Here is a 14,035-nt window from a genome sequence, read left to right on the forward strand (position 1 = left end):
CAGCTCAGGTCATGATCTCAGGGTCCTGGGATCGAGTCCCACATCGGGCTCCCTTCTCAGTGGGGAGTCTGCTTCCCTCTCTCTCTGCCTGCCTCTTGGCCTACTTGTGATCTCTGCCTGTCAAATAAATAAATAAAATCTTAAAAAAATAGAACAACTATAACAATATACTGTCATAAAGGTTGTGCGAATGTGGTCTCTCTCCAAATACCTAATTGTGCTGTACTCACCCTTCTTGTGATGACGTGAGATGACGAAATGCCTACGTGATGAGATGTGGTGAGATGAATGACGTAGTGTTAGGCTGCTACTGATCTCCTGATGATGCCTCAGAAGGAGGACCGTCTGCTTCAAGGCTGTGGTTGACCCCAGATAATTGAAACCGTGGAAAATGAAGTTGCGGTTAAAGGGGACTACCATACAGACAGGTTTAGTGTCCATGGTCACGTCTCCTGGGGAGAGGACAGAGTGAATTTGAAACCAAGTCCGATCACTATAGTGTGGTGGTTGGTAATCATAGTAACCACAGCTCTATGCATGGTCTCTATGAAAGGTCAAGTCCTGAGAGTTATGGGGTGGGCGGGGTAGGGTAGGTTGAGCAGAAGACAGGAGACCTCCTTTAAAAATTGCTGTTTGACTCATATTAAAAAGAGAATGTTTCTTCTGTGTTGGATGGGACTGAATTGATTTTTTTTTCCTTTTCCTTTCCCCCTAATCCATGAGATGGCTCCAATCCTGTTACTTTTAACCTCTCAAGTAGAGGCTATCAAGGCCCAGTCTAGAGCCTCACCAGGGCCCAAGACCTCGACCCCTGCCACCTACCCTGGCCCACGTCCAGACTCAAAAGCCCCATGGCCTGCATTTTGACCCAATTGCCGCATTAAACAATTTTTATGCATAACATAGAATTTACCATTTTAACCACTGTTAAGTGTACAATTTAGTGACATTCCCAGTGTCATGCCACTCACCACTATCCATTCTCAGGAGTTCTTCATTACCCCAAACAGAAACTCTGTTCCCATTGAACACTAACTCCCTATAACCCCGACCCCCAGGCCCTGGTTACCTCTAGTCTACTTTCTTTTTCCACGAATTTGCCAATTTTAAGTGCCCCACGGAAGTGGAACCATACGATATTTGTCCTTCCGTGTTTGTTTTATTTCACTTAGTATAATATTTTCACGGTTCATCGTGATGTAGCAGGTGTCAGAGTTTCCCTCATGTTTATGGCTGACTGTTATTCTACTGCATGTATATGCCGCCTTTTGTTTATCCATTCCTCTGCTGATGGGCTCAGGGTGTTTCCACCTTTTGGCTATTGTGAAGGATGCTGTTGTGAACATTTTGTATTCAAGGATCTGAGTCCCTGTTTTCAGTTCTTTTGAGTCTATACCTAGGAGCAAAATTGCTAGGTCATATGATAATCCCATATTTAACGTTTTGAGGAACAACCAAACTGTTTTCCATAGCAGCTCTGCCGGCATTCCCACCAACAATGCACAAGGATTCTAATTTCTGCATATCTTTGCCAATATTTGTTTTTACCTGCCTGCCTGCCTTCTTTCATTCTTCCTCTTTCTATAATAGCCTAATAGCTATCCCAATAGATGTGCATGCTACTGCATTTAATAGCATCTGGCTTTGCTCTTTATCTGGTATCTGTCTTTGGTCCTAAGGCAGCTGGCCTACGTGCCTACTCTGAACCCCTGCTTCCCAATATCTGGGTCCTCCATCCCTGTCCCCAGAAGTTGTCTTAGAGGCCAGCCCCGGCCTGACTCAGGCATGGCCTCCTTTTTCCTTCCCCTGGTACAGCAGCGGTTCCTTACCTGGTGCCGTTCACTCTCAACTTCACCATAACCAACCTGCACTACGAAGAGAGCATGCGCCATCCAGGCTCTTGGAAATTCAACTCCACGGAGAAGATCCTGCAGGGTCTAGTAAGAGCCCCGCTCACCAGTGCCAGCCCCGCCTCACATCACCCCGCCCCCGCCCACCGGTGCCATCCCCGTACCTCACTTCTGCCCCCTCCCATGCCCATATCACTTCTGTCCCATTCACTTCACCAATACTCCAGCTCCACGTGGCCTCCCTCAAGGGTTCCCTCTCACCTCCCCTCTCCTTTCTCATAGCTCAAACTCCTGTTCAGGAATAGCAGTCTGGGATTCCTCTATTCGGGCTGCAGACTGGCTTCCCTCAGGTGAGTCTCTCTCCCCAAGAACACAGCGTATGGGACCTTCATCTATGGGCTCCCTGACTTCGTCCATACTTGGGACAACTACCGCCAACGGGTACCACACACCATCACCAACAATTAACAACCCCAGCAGCTAGCAGTTCCTAAGATCCAAGGCACTAGGCTAGTACCTTCCATTTCACCCTGCCAGCCCTCGGGACAGCCTCGTGGAGCAGGAACCAAAGGTGTGACAGGCTCAGAGGGATTGAACCTGCATTGCGGGTTCTAGAGCCCAGGTCCTAGCTCCTAAGCAGCGCTGCCTCCTCTGCCTCATTATGACCTGGCAGTGTGTGGAAATCACCTATCTGGCAACCTCTAAGAGGGAAGAATCAAAGAGGGAAGGAAAGCAAGCACACTGTTGCAGAGCGAAAGTGGGCTCCTAGATGGCTCAGACTCATGGGAGGTCTGACCTGCCCTGGAATGGCTCAGGCTTGCAGAGGATGCCATCCCTTGGGATGGGGGAGGCGGGTGGTTGACACCGCTCCATACCTGGCATTCTCACCTCCCACATCTCTCTAGAATCTCTAGGTCTGGCTCTCCTCACACTCCCATTTGATCACAGGCATCTACCTCCAGCTCTCCTTCCTTCCTGGGGGAAGAGTGGGCAGAAGAGCCTAGTGGCCAAGAGCCTTGGGGGAAGCCAGAGCAGAGGTCAAATTCCAGCTCTGCCATTTGCTGAGATCCTGGGCAGGTGCCTGAACCTTGCTGTGCCTCATGACTCTGTGTGTTATGTATATGATATATTAGGCCCATACATAACATATGCACATGAACATATGTGCGTATGTGGAGAGAAAGATTTGACCCTTGGATTGTGTGGGTTTGAATGGCATGGGTCCATGTATACATGGATTTTGTTTTGATAAATATAGTGCAGTGCTATGAATGTATTTTCTCTCATGATTCTCCTAACAGTTTTTGTCTAGCTTACTTTATTGTAGGAAAGCAGTATATAATACTTATACCATAAAAAGTATGTTAATTGTGTTATCAGTAAGGCTTCTGGTCAACAGCATTCTGTTAGTAGTTAAGTTTTGGGGAAGTCAAAAGTTATATGCAGATTTTCAACTGTGTTGGGTGTTGGTACTCCTCACCTCCATGTTGTTCAAAACCTAACTGTATATATATACACACACACACACATACACAGAGACAGGGAAAGAATAGGTATAATTCTATAGTATATTTTATATCTATACCTAATATATTTATATAATACCTATATATATAAAATATATACAACTATAATATATATATATACATTATACCTATATATAATATATGTAACTATAATATATATGCCTATATATAATATATATTATGTATATAGGTATAATAAGTATAATATATAATTATACCTATACTTAATACATGGGTATATATTACACATATGTTATATATAGACATAATAGGTGTAATATGTTATATATAGGTATAATATCTAATATATATGACATATATAGGTATAATTCCTAATATATATTATATGATATATAATATACATATTACCTAAGTATAGATAATATGATATACAGGTATAATATATAATTATACTTTATATACAGGCTTATGTTATATATAGGTATAATAGGTATATTATGTATGGGTATAATATCTTTTATGTATGATATATATAGATATGAACCCTAATATGTATTATCTATTCTATATATTAGGAATAGGTACAAAAGGTATAACATATAATACAATAATAAATAAAACAAAATAAATATGTAACAAATCTATGTCATATACTTACATGTTAAATTGACCATTATATTATATTATGTCTAATTGCATTGTGTATGATATATAGTATGATGGGTATAGTGACAACTGTGGGAGTTGAGCAATACAGCCCACAGGGACGCTCTGAGGGTTAGGTTCTGCGATCATGAGTACAAAGTCCTGGGCCAGCTGCGTGCTCAGAATTTAACAAGGGGTGGTTGTTATTATAAGAGACATTCTATCCATGGCCCTGGAGTGTGGGAACACCTTTCTCTCCATATCTCTCAGGAGTGTATGGCTGGGTGAGCATGTAGGTGGGTCAGTGTCCTGTGGCCAGAGCTGGTGCTGAGACATGGACAGGTCACACTTTCAGACAGACCCACCCAAAGGGCCTGTGTGTCTCTCCAGCCATTTAGTCTGTTGAGTCTTTAGAAATGCCCCATCCCAGCATCCAGACTCAGTGACTTTAGCTTTTTGATCTCACTATTTGAAAACCCCAACTCTCTACAGGAAAATGTCACCAAACCATGCTGCAGTCCCTGTCCTGGGGCCACCACCACCCATTGCAGCATGACCCCCAGGCACCTTGTTGTGCCCGTCAAGACCTGTGATGGATGTGGCTGTTGTGGCTGCAGGTGGCACCTTCCAGGATTGCTCACCCCATCAACATACCCTCTGTGTTCTGCCACAGACCAGGGCTTTCAGAGGCTCCTCTCCCAGGCATGCAGGAGGCTAGTTGTTTATGGAGGGCATCTCCCTCATGGTGGCAGCTTCTGTTAACTAGGGTTTCCCAAGTTTCTGCCTTAGGGGCTGGCAAGGAGAGAGAGGGAAGGACCAATAGAGAGAGAGGTAGTTAGACCAACTGTGTGATGATTCTTACCCAGGCCTGAGAAGGATGGGGCAGCCACCAGAGTGGATGCCATGTGTATGCATCGCCCCGACCCTGAAGGCCTGGGACTCGACAGAGAGCAGCTGTACTGGGAGCTGAGCCAGCTGACCCATGGCATTGCCCTGCTGGGCCACTACACCCTGGACAGGAACAGTCTCTATGTCAATGGTGAGCAACCGTGATGTGGTCAGGCTCTCTTCTCCCCCCTTGGGCAGCCTCTGTCCTTTGGCTTGAGAAGGCATTCCCTGGGCAGCCCTCAGGGCTTGGCCCCGTGCACTCTATGTGCTAATTCATGGTTTCCTCTTCATCTTGGACTGACTTCACCCTCAGAGCCTTCCTTCCCAACAGGTGCTGATGGAGAAAGATGATAGCACCCCCTACTAGAACCCCCTCCACTGCTCCAGGGTAGCCCTGCCTCTTGTTTGGTCCTCCACCTCTTCCTTAACCCTTACCCACAACACCCTCTCCCTCTCCCTACAGGTTTCACCCATCAGAGCTCTGCATCCATCACCAACAGTGAGTATTCAACTATGACCCAGGGCCCCTCAACACACAGGGCAGGCAAAGCACTGATGCCTCCTTATGCCTGCTTATGTCACCTCCAGGAGGGACAGAGCTCCTGGGAGGCCACAAGTTATTTACTATCCTCTCTGCCCCAGTTCCAAAGGGAATCTCAGTTCAAGCCCCCCATGAAAGCCTAATAAGTAGTCTCTCTTGTTGGCATTTCTGCCATGTGATTGCCTTTCTCCTTTCACTGATGAGAGCTTTTCCTCAGCTCCAGGGACCTCTACAGTGCACCTGGGAACCTCTGGGACTCCATCCTCCTTTCCCAGCTCCAGCCCCATGGGTAAGTACCAGTCAATGGCACATCTGTTAGAGGAGACCTGAGGAGTGTAAACACATTCGACATTATTCATTCAAATAAAGATGGAAAGTCGTAGTAAATCTAGTGGTAATGAGTCAGTCACCAACCTTCAATGAGCATCTACTCTGTGCCAGGCTCTGGAGAATATAGCAGGGAACACAAAACAGAAAAAAGTCATTGCCTTCATAAAGCTATATATAATGATGACTATGGTGATGTTGATGATGGTGGTAATGGTAGTGATGGTCATAATGATCATGGTGGTGATGGTGGTAGTGGTGGTGATGGTGGTAGTAGTGGTGATGATGATAATGGTGATGGTAGTGATGGTGGTGATGGTGGTGGTCATGATGATGGTGGTGGTGGTGGTGATGATGATGATGATGATGATGGTGATGGTGGTAATGATGATGATGGTGCTGGTAGTGATGGTGATGGTGGTAGTGATGATGGTGGTGGTGGTGATGATGATGATGGTGGTGATGATGGTGATGGTGCTGATGATGGTAGTGGTGGTATTGATGATGGTGGTGATGATGATGATGGTGATTATGATGATAATAGTGACAGTGATGTTGATGATAAGGAAGGTGTCATTAGGTTATTTGTGCTTGGTAAGTCCATAGGAAGTATGTGGATTTTCTCAGGATTAAAAGGAATGAAATACACTTTCTTGTAATATGTGAAAATATTCCCTCCTTGTTCTTGTTCAAATCTTTAATGACTCTCAGATTATGTCCAGGACAAATATATGACATCTGTGCCATCACTCCCCAATCCCTCATTCATGACAGACAAATCCCTCATTCATGACAGACATCACTAAATGGTAATAGCCTCCATTCTTTCTGAGTTCAAAGCAGCTTGAGAATCCTTACCAACAAAATACCCTAGGCAGTTGCTACCAATTCAGTTGAAGTTGCCATGGGATTGTGGAACAGAATTCAAGGAAATTAGGTTCCTTGATGGGTGGAAGGCTCTCTGGTTTTTCTGGAAGGCATTCATGAGTTAGGAGACTCTGCTCAAGCTCAGCTGGGTCATGACTCAAGCTCAGCTTGGTCAAGCCTGTCCACACCTCCTCCTGACCAGTGTCCAGGAAAAGTCAGTAGCAAGTTTGGCCTGCACCTTTGGTTTTTCCTGCAGAGGAAGTATGCATTCACAGCTCTTCTGGGGATTCACTGAGGGATCAAACACTCGAAGAAGAGGAGGGTCGCAAGTGGCAGAGAGATAGTCTGCGGATGACCTGGTAGAGAATTCCTCCCTAGGTCTCGGTGGAATCTTCTGGACTTTGTCTACTGGGTCTGCAGTTTGAGGGTGCTCTCTAAATGCAGCTTACATAAATAGATTCATAGACACCCAAAGAACCCCAGATTTTTGCCACTCCCTCCCTTCTCCTGTCCTTACAACTCTTCATACTTTCTCTTCCTGTCGTTCTGCAGGTTACACCCATCAGGTCCTGACCTCCACCCCCAGCAGTAAGTAGTAATTTGGGCCCTAGCATTGCTCTGCCTTGGGGCCCATCTCTCCTCCTTGCTATACCTACCCCATGTCCCCAGGGACACAAGGAGCTTGGAAAGCTCCAGGGTTTCCCCCATCTTCACTCCCAGGATCAGAAAAGACAAGCCTGGCACAGGCCTGAGGAGTGTCTCATGGACCCACAAGGGGCCCTATGTCTTTGGGGAGGGCTTCCCTCCCACCATATTTGACTCACTGTGTTTTTTGTCTCAGTTGCACCAGCCTCTACCATCTCCCCAGCAACCTCAGCAACCCCCATCCTTGCCTCCACAGGTAGGAGCTTCCTCTGTGTCATTCCTCTCTCGCAAAGGTCTCCTGCACTTGGCCAGTGGGAGGTATCACATGGAGTACCATGCCCATTCATTCATTCTTTCACTCAAGAAGCATTTGTTTAGCCCATACTAGATGAAGGGCCCTGGTAATACAGCAGCAAACAGAATAGAAAGGACCCTAGTCCTTGCCAACTATCCCCTGGGGGCAAACTGGCCCAGCTGAGGTTCTTAAAAGTGCTCCTCACCTCCCCTCTTGATAACCATCCCACTGTGGTGGTACTGTGGTAGCACACCGATATCTGACGAGTTTGCCCCAAGTGACAACTAACTAAGGACTTGAGTATACAAATAAGAATTGAATTACAATCAGCATGGCTGTGGGGTGAGTTCTGCAGGTGTGGGGGGGGTCCTCTCTCCTGAGTACTTGTTTTTCATTTCCAAGAAAGAAGGGAGCAGCGCGAGCTACATGTGTACCTGAAAATGCCCTCTTACAAGTCCCTGTTAGAGACTGATTGGGCAGACTCTGATTGGGCCAAGGGCTAACTTCCCATTCTTGGCATCTCAGTGGCCCAAGGTAGACTTTGATATCACCCACTGATCCTACTGAGGGTCCTGGATGACCCATCATTACTAATGTTGCCTTACTTGAGTCTCTAGTTACTGTACAGCTAAGGCCTCTTGAAGGTGTTCTGACCACTGACCACTCAGGCCAGAGTAAGCAGGTCACTGCATGGACCTGCCCTTGGTGCTTGGGTGGATGGGTTAGGAGCAGAGACTCTGTGACCACAACACCCAGGTTTGAACTGTGCTCTGCCCTTTATAGATCGTGTGACTGCAGGCAGATTCTTTAACCATCCTTGGGCTCATTATTTACATCTGTGAAATGGGGATAAGAATACTATCTCCCTCTGAAGGGTTTACCTCAAGGCTTAAATGGGTTAAAATTTAAGTGAAGCACTTAAAACAGGGCCTGGCCCAAACAAACTGCAATGTATTTCTTCAAATAAATCTTTAAAAATCAGTAAATAATTGGATCTCACAGAAATAATTTGGGTTAAAAAAAAAAAACCCTCAGAAAAAGGGGATGTCTGTCAAGAATTTTAGCCAACTGCTTTCTGTGTAAGGCTGCATTTACCTCCATTGTGTAATTTTCCACACTCATCGCCAGAGCCCCTCACGTAATGCTAATGTCTGGGATCTCCTTCCTATGGAAACTGCCCATCTAGGAGGAAACCCCTAGCCAGTGCTTGAAGAGACAGATGTGGGATGACCCACACTTAGGCTCTCTGGCGTCTTCCTCCTGCTCCCACTGCAGCCACTGGTCTTGCCCTGGTGCCGTTTACTCTCAACTTCACCATCACTAACCTGCACCACCAGGAAGGTATGAGTCACCCTGGTTCCTGGAGGTTCAACAGCACCCAGAGAAACCTGCAGCAGCTGGTGAGTGCCCCGCCTGCAGCACTCCTGCCTGGTCCACTGAAGCACCACCTCCGGGCTCTCTGCCACACCCACAAAGACCCCACCTACCTCACCTGTGCTGCCTCATTCAAGCCCCACCCACTGGCACCAGCCCCACCCATCTCATGTCCACCCTGCTCTCCACCCCTCAGACTTTCTACTCACTTCCCTCTCCTTCACAGCTCGGACCCTTGTTCAAGAACACCAGTGTGGGCCCCCTCTACTCAGGCTGCAGGCTGACCTTGCTCAGGTGAGTCCTTGCAATCCCAGGCCAGGACCACCCCAAGGGCCCCCAGACCCCAGGAGTTCCCTCTGCTTCCTTCCTGCCTTCTCTGTCCATGTCCCCAGAAGAGGTGGAATTCAGGAACCACTGGCTCCAGGACCAAGGCCTCTTCTGATTGCAACCACCCCCCACCCCACCAACTGTCCCCAGGTTCTGGGGAGCCCCTCAGCAGGATATGACCCTAGGCTAGTCATCCTTCCGAATTCCCTCCTGCCTCCCTTTGACCAAAGAGGGCATTTCCTTTAGGTTTTCAGTTCTGTCCCCAGGATTCCTCTCAAGACAAGCACGCCTTTTCCACTTGCTTTAATCCCAAATTCCAGCTCTTCACCTGTCTCAAGTAGGAGCTCTCCTGTCCCCCAGCTTGCAGGTTTCAGACCTGCAATTTAATAAAAATCCTCCCACCCACTGGCTGTGTGCACAGCCCCAGGCTGGCCAGAGGTGGGTGCCAGCATTCTCACTTGCCCTGGCCCCTTCCTGTCCTGCCCCAGAGGTCCCAGGCACCCTGCCTGGGGACTCCATCTATTGTTACCCCTACCCACCCACCCCCCAGGCCCGAGAAAGATGGGGCAGCCACTGGAGTGGATGCCATCTGCACCCATCGCCCTGACCCCATGGGCCCTGGGCTGGACAGAGAGCGGCTGTACCAGGAGCTGAGCCAGCTGACCCGCGGCGTCACCAGGCTGGGTCCCTACAGCCTGGACCCGGACAGTCTGTACATCAATGGTGAGGGATTGCCATCTGTGTCCACCTTTCACCAGGCCCCACATCCTCCCCTCCATTCCTCCGTCTCGCTAGTTACTCGCCCTCCTCACCCTTTCTCCCTCTACCTGTGCAGGTTACACCCGCCAGACCCAGGCCACCACCCCCAGCGGTGAGTGTCCAGAGGCTTCCGAAGTCTCTGCAACCCTGTGGGTCCCTCTGCAACCTTAGAACGGAAGCGGCCAGGAGCCAGCTGCCTGCCCTCCGCACCCCTGCTCCACCCCCAGCCTCGGGTGAACAGGGACCTATGCCCAAGAAATTCCCTGGCATGACCACCCCCTCGCTGGTATCCCCAGGGTGAGGAATGCCCACCCCCAAGCTCTTGGGTTTTTTCTCTCCAGCTTCTATGGTGGCCACAGTTTCTGCAAGGGTGCCAGCCTCCTTCTCCAGTCCCACAGGTAGGCATTCTCTCCTCTGAAGAGGCTCCCAACTACTCCTGCTGGGCCCTAATCCCAGGACGTGGGAGGAGAAGTAGAATGGGTGGCATCTCTTGGGGGAGCCGAAGGCCAACTCTTGAGAATCTGCGGGGCGCTACCCAGGTCCTGGGGAATTCTTGAGCACCAATCCCACTCCCAGCACTGGGAGTCCTGAGCCATTCTCTGTAACCTGTCTGAAACCTATAGGTGACCCCTGACTTCCCAATCATCCTACAACCCATGGAAAGTAGAGTACAGATTGGTTCATGATAATAGATTCGTCCAGTGGCCAGTTTGCCAAAGCCAGCGCAGTCAAGGATCGATTCTCCTTCAGTGTCCCCAGTTAACTGATTTACCAACCGCTTGTTTTAAGGAATAGTCTCTGTGAATATATTCAATAGATACGACTTTATTCTTCTTATAACATCTTTCTGACTTTGTTCCTTATGAATATGCATAGTCTCCCTGACCAGAGTCAATGCATATAATCATTTCATTTTAGTGGCATTTTAAGGAATTTTTTAAATTTAATTTTATTTTTCAGTGTTCCAAGATTCATTGTTTATCTGTCAAAGTCTAGGGACCATGGGGTCATTTCCACTTTTCATCAATATTTTGTGTGCGTTTGCCCCCCCCCACCCTTTTTATTATGAAAACTGTCAAAAGTAACAGAAACATTGAAAGAATAGTGCAAGGAACATCCATCTGTCCACCATAGTGGTTGACTTTCTGGCTTGTTTGCTTCTTGTACATAGTTCACTTATGATACGGCATGGATGTCCCCAAACTATGCTATGCAAAATCATACAGTGGAGAAAAGCACAGGGCTGAGGTTGGTGCTCAACACCCAAAAACCTTGTCAGTGACATTTTAAAAAAAATACCAGACCTCTAATAAAACAGCACAGTTTTACTTATGTTAAATGGTTAAGAAATACAGCATAAATTACTGCAGTAAATATAGCGCTTTTCCCAGAAAGAGACCTGACATTTGTTGTAGAAGTAGTCATGTCAGCAAACAGATTGAAGCTGGTGAGTAATTGTGACGTTCAGGAGGGTTGCTCGAAATCCTACAGAAACTGGGAACCCAAGGTGGGTAAGGGTAACCCCCCTAACATCTCAGGGGTGTGATTAAGCCGGTAGAGGGTTGAGCTGTGTGTGTGCATTTTGGGTACGCCCGCAGAGTACGCCCACAGAGCTAGGTTCAGCTGGGTTCTGGGTTTAACTAGTGTTTCTTTTGTGTGTCTTGCAGACAAAATTACACATGCCTGAACGGGAAATTTACATAATGCTCACTTTGTTCCCTAATGTATCAGTGACCCTGAAGAATTGCATTTTCAAAACAAGCATTATGGCAGAACTGACTATAGAAAGCGGTAGACATAATTTTTTTCCTGAACCATAGGAAACTTGCAAATATCACGATGCTTCACGATTAAGGATTTCAGCAAGAATTGTCACAAAATCAGGACATTGCCTAATGTAACCGTAATAGCATTACCATGCTTCAAAAAATAGGAATGCTTTGGTGTCATCTAGCATGCCATTCATATTCACATTTTCCCCAATGTCTCCCTTGTTTAGGTGGCTTTTTTCAAACCAGGATTTAGTCAAGCTTTCCATATTGATTAGGTGATTGTCTTTTTAGTGTCTAAATTTAGAATAATGCCACATACCACCCTGTTTTTATTAGGACATTGATTTTCAAAGACGACAGAACAGAAGCCGGTTTTGCCTGCTTGCTTTAAATATACTTTTGAGTAAGAATATTCTTTTTTTATCTCTACTTTTATTTTATTTTAATTCAACTGATTAACCTATAGTGTATTATTAGTTTCCGAGGTAGAATTCAGTGACCCCTCAGTTACATATAACACCCAGTGCTCACTAAGTCCTGTACCCTCCTTAATGCCCGTCGCCCAGTGACCCCATCCCCCCACCCTCCTCCCCACTTCCCCCCCAGCAGCCCTCAGTTTGTTTCCTAGAGTTAAGAGTCTCTTATGGTTTGTCTCCCTCTCTTATTAAATGAATACATTGGGGGAAAAATTGTTAGTGGACAAATTGTTCCTGAGGCAAATTTTCAAACTCGGCATTGAAGGCTGAACCTGTGGGGGGGGGGGGTCTTCAAAGAGGCCCTGGTAGGCAGGAGAAACCAGTCAAGCCAAGATAGTCTTATGGTCCTGAGCTATGGGTTTCTTACCTATTCTTCCAGTCCAACCCCAAGTAGGGGTTTTGAGGGATTTCTGGGGGGGGATCCCTACTCAAAAGGGGAGAAGGGCAAGGGGACTCCAGGGGAAAGGAGTGGCCAGAGAAGACATCCTCCTGTCTAGGAGCAATGGGGACTCCCTGCTCAGTGGGGAGCCTACTTCTCCCTCTGCCCCTCCCCCCTCTTGTGAGCTCTCTTGCTTGCTCACTCTCTCTCAAATAAATAAAATCTTTAAAACACACACATACACACATACACACACACACCCCTGGATATAAATATTTGAGTTTGTGGACTCTGAGAAACAAACTGAGAGTTTGGGAGGGGAGTGGGGGTGGGGGGGATTGGTGAGCCTGGTGGTGGGTATTAACGAGGTATTAAGGAGGACACGTATTGCAGGGAGCACGGGGTGTAGTGCATAAGCAATGAATCTTGGTACTCTGGAAACAGAAAATAAAATTTAAAAAAAATTTTTTTTTAATTTTTTTAAATAAAAAGATATATGCAGCTAGAAAAAAAAAAATTTGAGTTTTGTCCTGGCAGGCTTTTGAGCTCATGGGTCCCAGCCCGCTGTGAAGAATTAAATACCCCACGAGCCCATAGGCAGACACCACGTCTGGCTCTTTATCTAACACCCAGACACCAGCATCTTCTGTTTCCCTGTGTGGCCAAAGCCAGAGACCATGGGTGACAGAACAAACCACTACCTCCACTCCCCACCCCCCACCCCCCATCTCCAGGCTCAGATGGGACTCAAGGGAGTCCCAGGAGAGGGCAACAGAACAAACCACTACCTCCACTCCCCACCCCCCACCCCCCATCTCCAGGCTCAGATGGGACTCAAGGGAGTCCCAGGAGAGGGCAGCCTCTCCTTGTATCGCCAGGATGATGAGGTCCTCTGAGCAGGCTGGGCTTGTGTCCTGGGGGGTCTTTGCCCCACTTCTGGTCCAGGCCTGACTCAGGGCATGGCCTCTTTTTCCTCCTGCCCCACTGCAGCTGCTGGCCCTGCCCGGGTGCCCTTCACCCTCAACTTCACCATCATCAACCTGCATTACACAAAGGCCATGCGGCCAGGCTCTGCGAAGTTCAACTCCACGGAGTCAGTCCTACAAACCCTGGTGAGGGCCCTCTTCTACCAATCCCTCTTCTCCGACTCCCTCTCCACCCTCTCTGAGTTTCCTTACTACCCTTTTGGAGGATACAGAGGGCTTGAAGGGCAGACTGTTTCTGGGTTCAAAACTTGGAACTGCCACAGGCCAGTGACGTCCCTTTGGAGTCACGATTTTGCCTTTTCGGTACCATTTCCTCCTCTGTACACTGAGACAAGAGAAACCTGGATCCCAAAGGGTTCTTCTGAGAATTCAGGGTCGTACTGAGACGATTGGGGAACTACGGTTTTATCTGAAAAT

At 47.5% G+C, this 14,035-nt stretch overlaps 1 protein-coding gene across 1 annotated transcript in view; it reads left to right on the plus strand.

The window, feature by feature from the left end:
* The window catches only part of MUC16 (mucin 16, cell surface associated), a gene marked incomplete at both ends in the record, with an annotated part of 103,330 nt that overhangs the window by 55,688 nt on the left and 33,607 nt on the right, over window positions 1-14,035 (plus strand). Inside the window, 10 exons of the mRNA XM_080820813.1 lie at window positions 1,784-1,940; window positions 2,133-2,200; window positions 4,849-5,021; window positions 5,334-5,369; window positions 8,821-8,945; window positions 9,146-9,213; window positions 9,797-9,969; window positions 10,082-10,117; window positions 10,347-10,403; window positions 13,623-13,744. Coding sequence (XP_080676939.1) covers window positions 1,784-1,940; window positions 2,133-2,200; window positions 4,849-5,021; window positions 5,334-5,369; window positions 8,821-8,945; window positions 9,146-9,213; window positions 9,797-9,969; window positions 10,082-10,117; window positions 10,347-10,403; window positions 13,623-13,744 — 1,015 coding nt within the window. The remainder of the gene's footprint in view (window positions 1-1,783; window positions 1,941-2,132; window positions 2,201-4,848; window positions 5,022-5,333; window positions 5,370-8,820; window positions 8,946-9,145; window positions 9,214-9,796; window positions 9,970-10,081; window positions 10,118-10,346; window positions 10,404-13,622; window positions 13,745-14,035) is intronic.

Source organism: Martes martes (genome assembly GCF_963455335.1).
Source record: "Martes martes genome assembly, chromosome: 1".
Taxonomy (NCBI): domain Eukaryota; kingdom Metazoa; phylum Chordata; class Mammalia; order Carnivora; family Mustelidae; genus Martes; species Martes martes.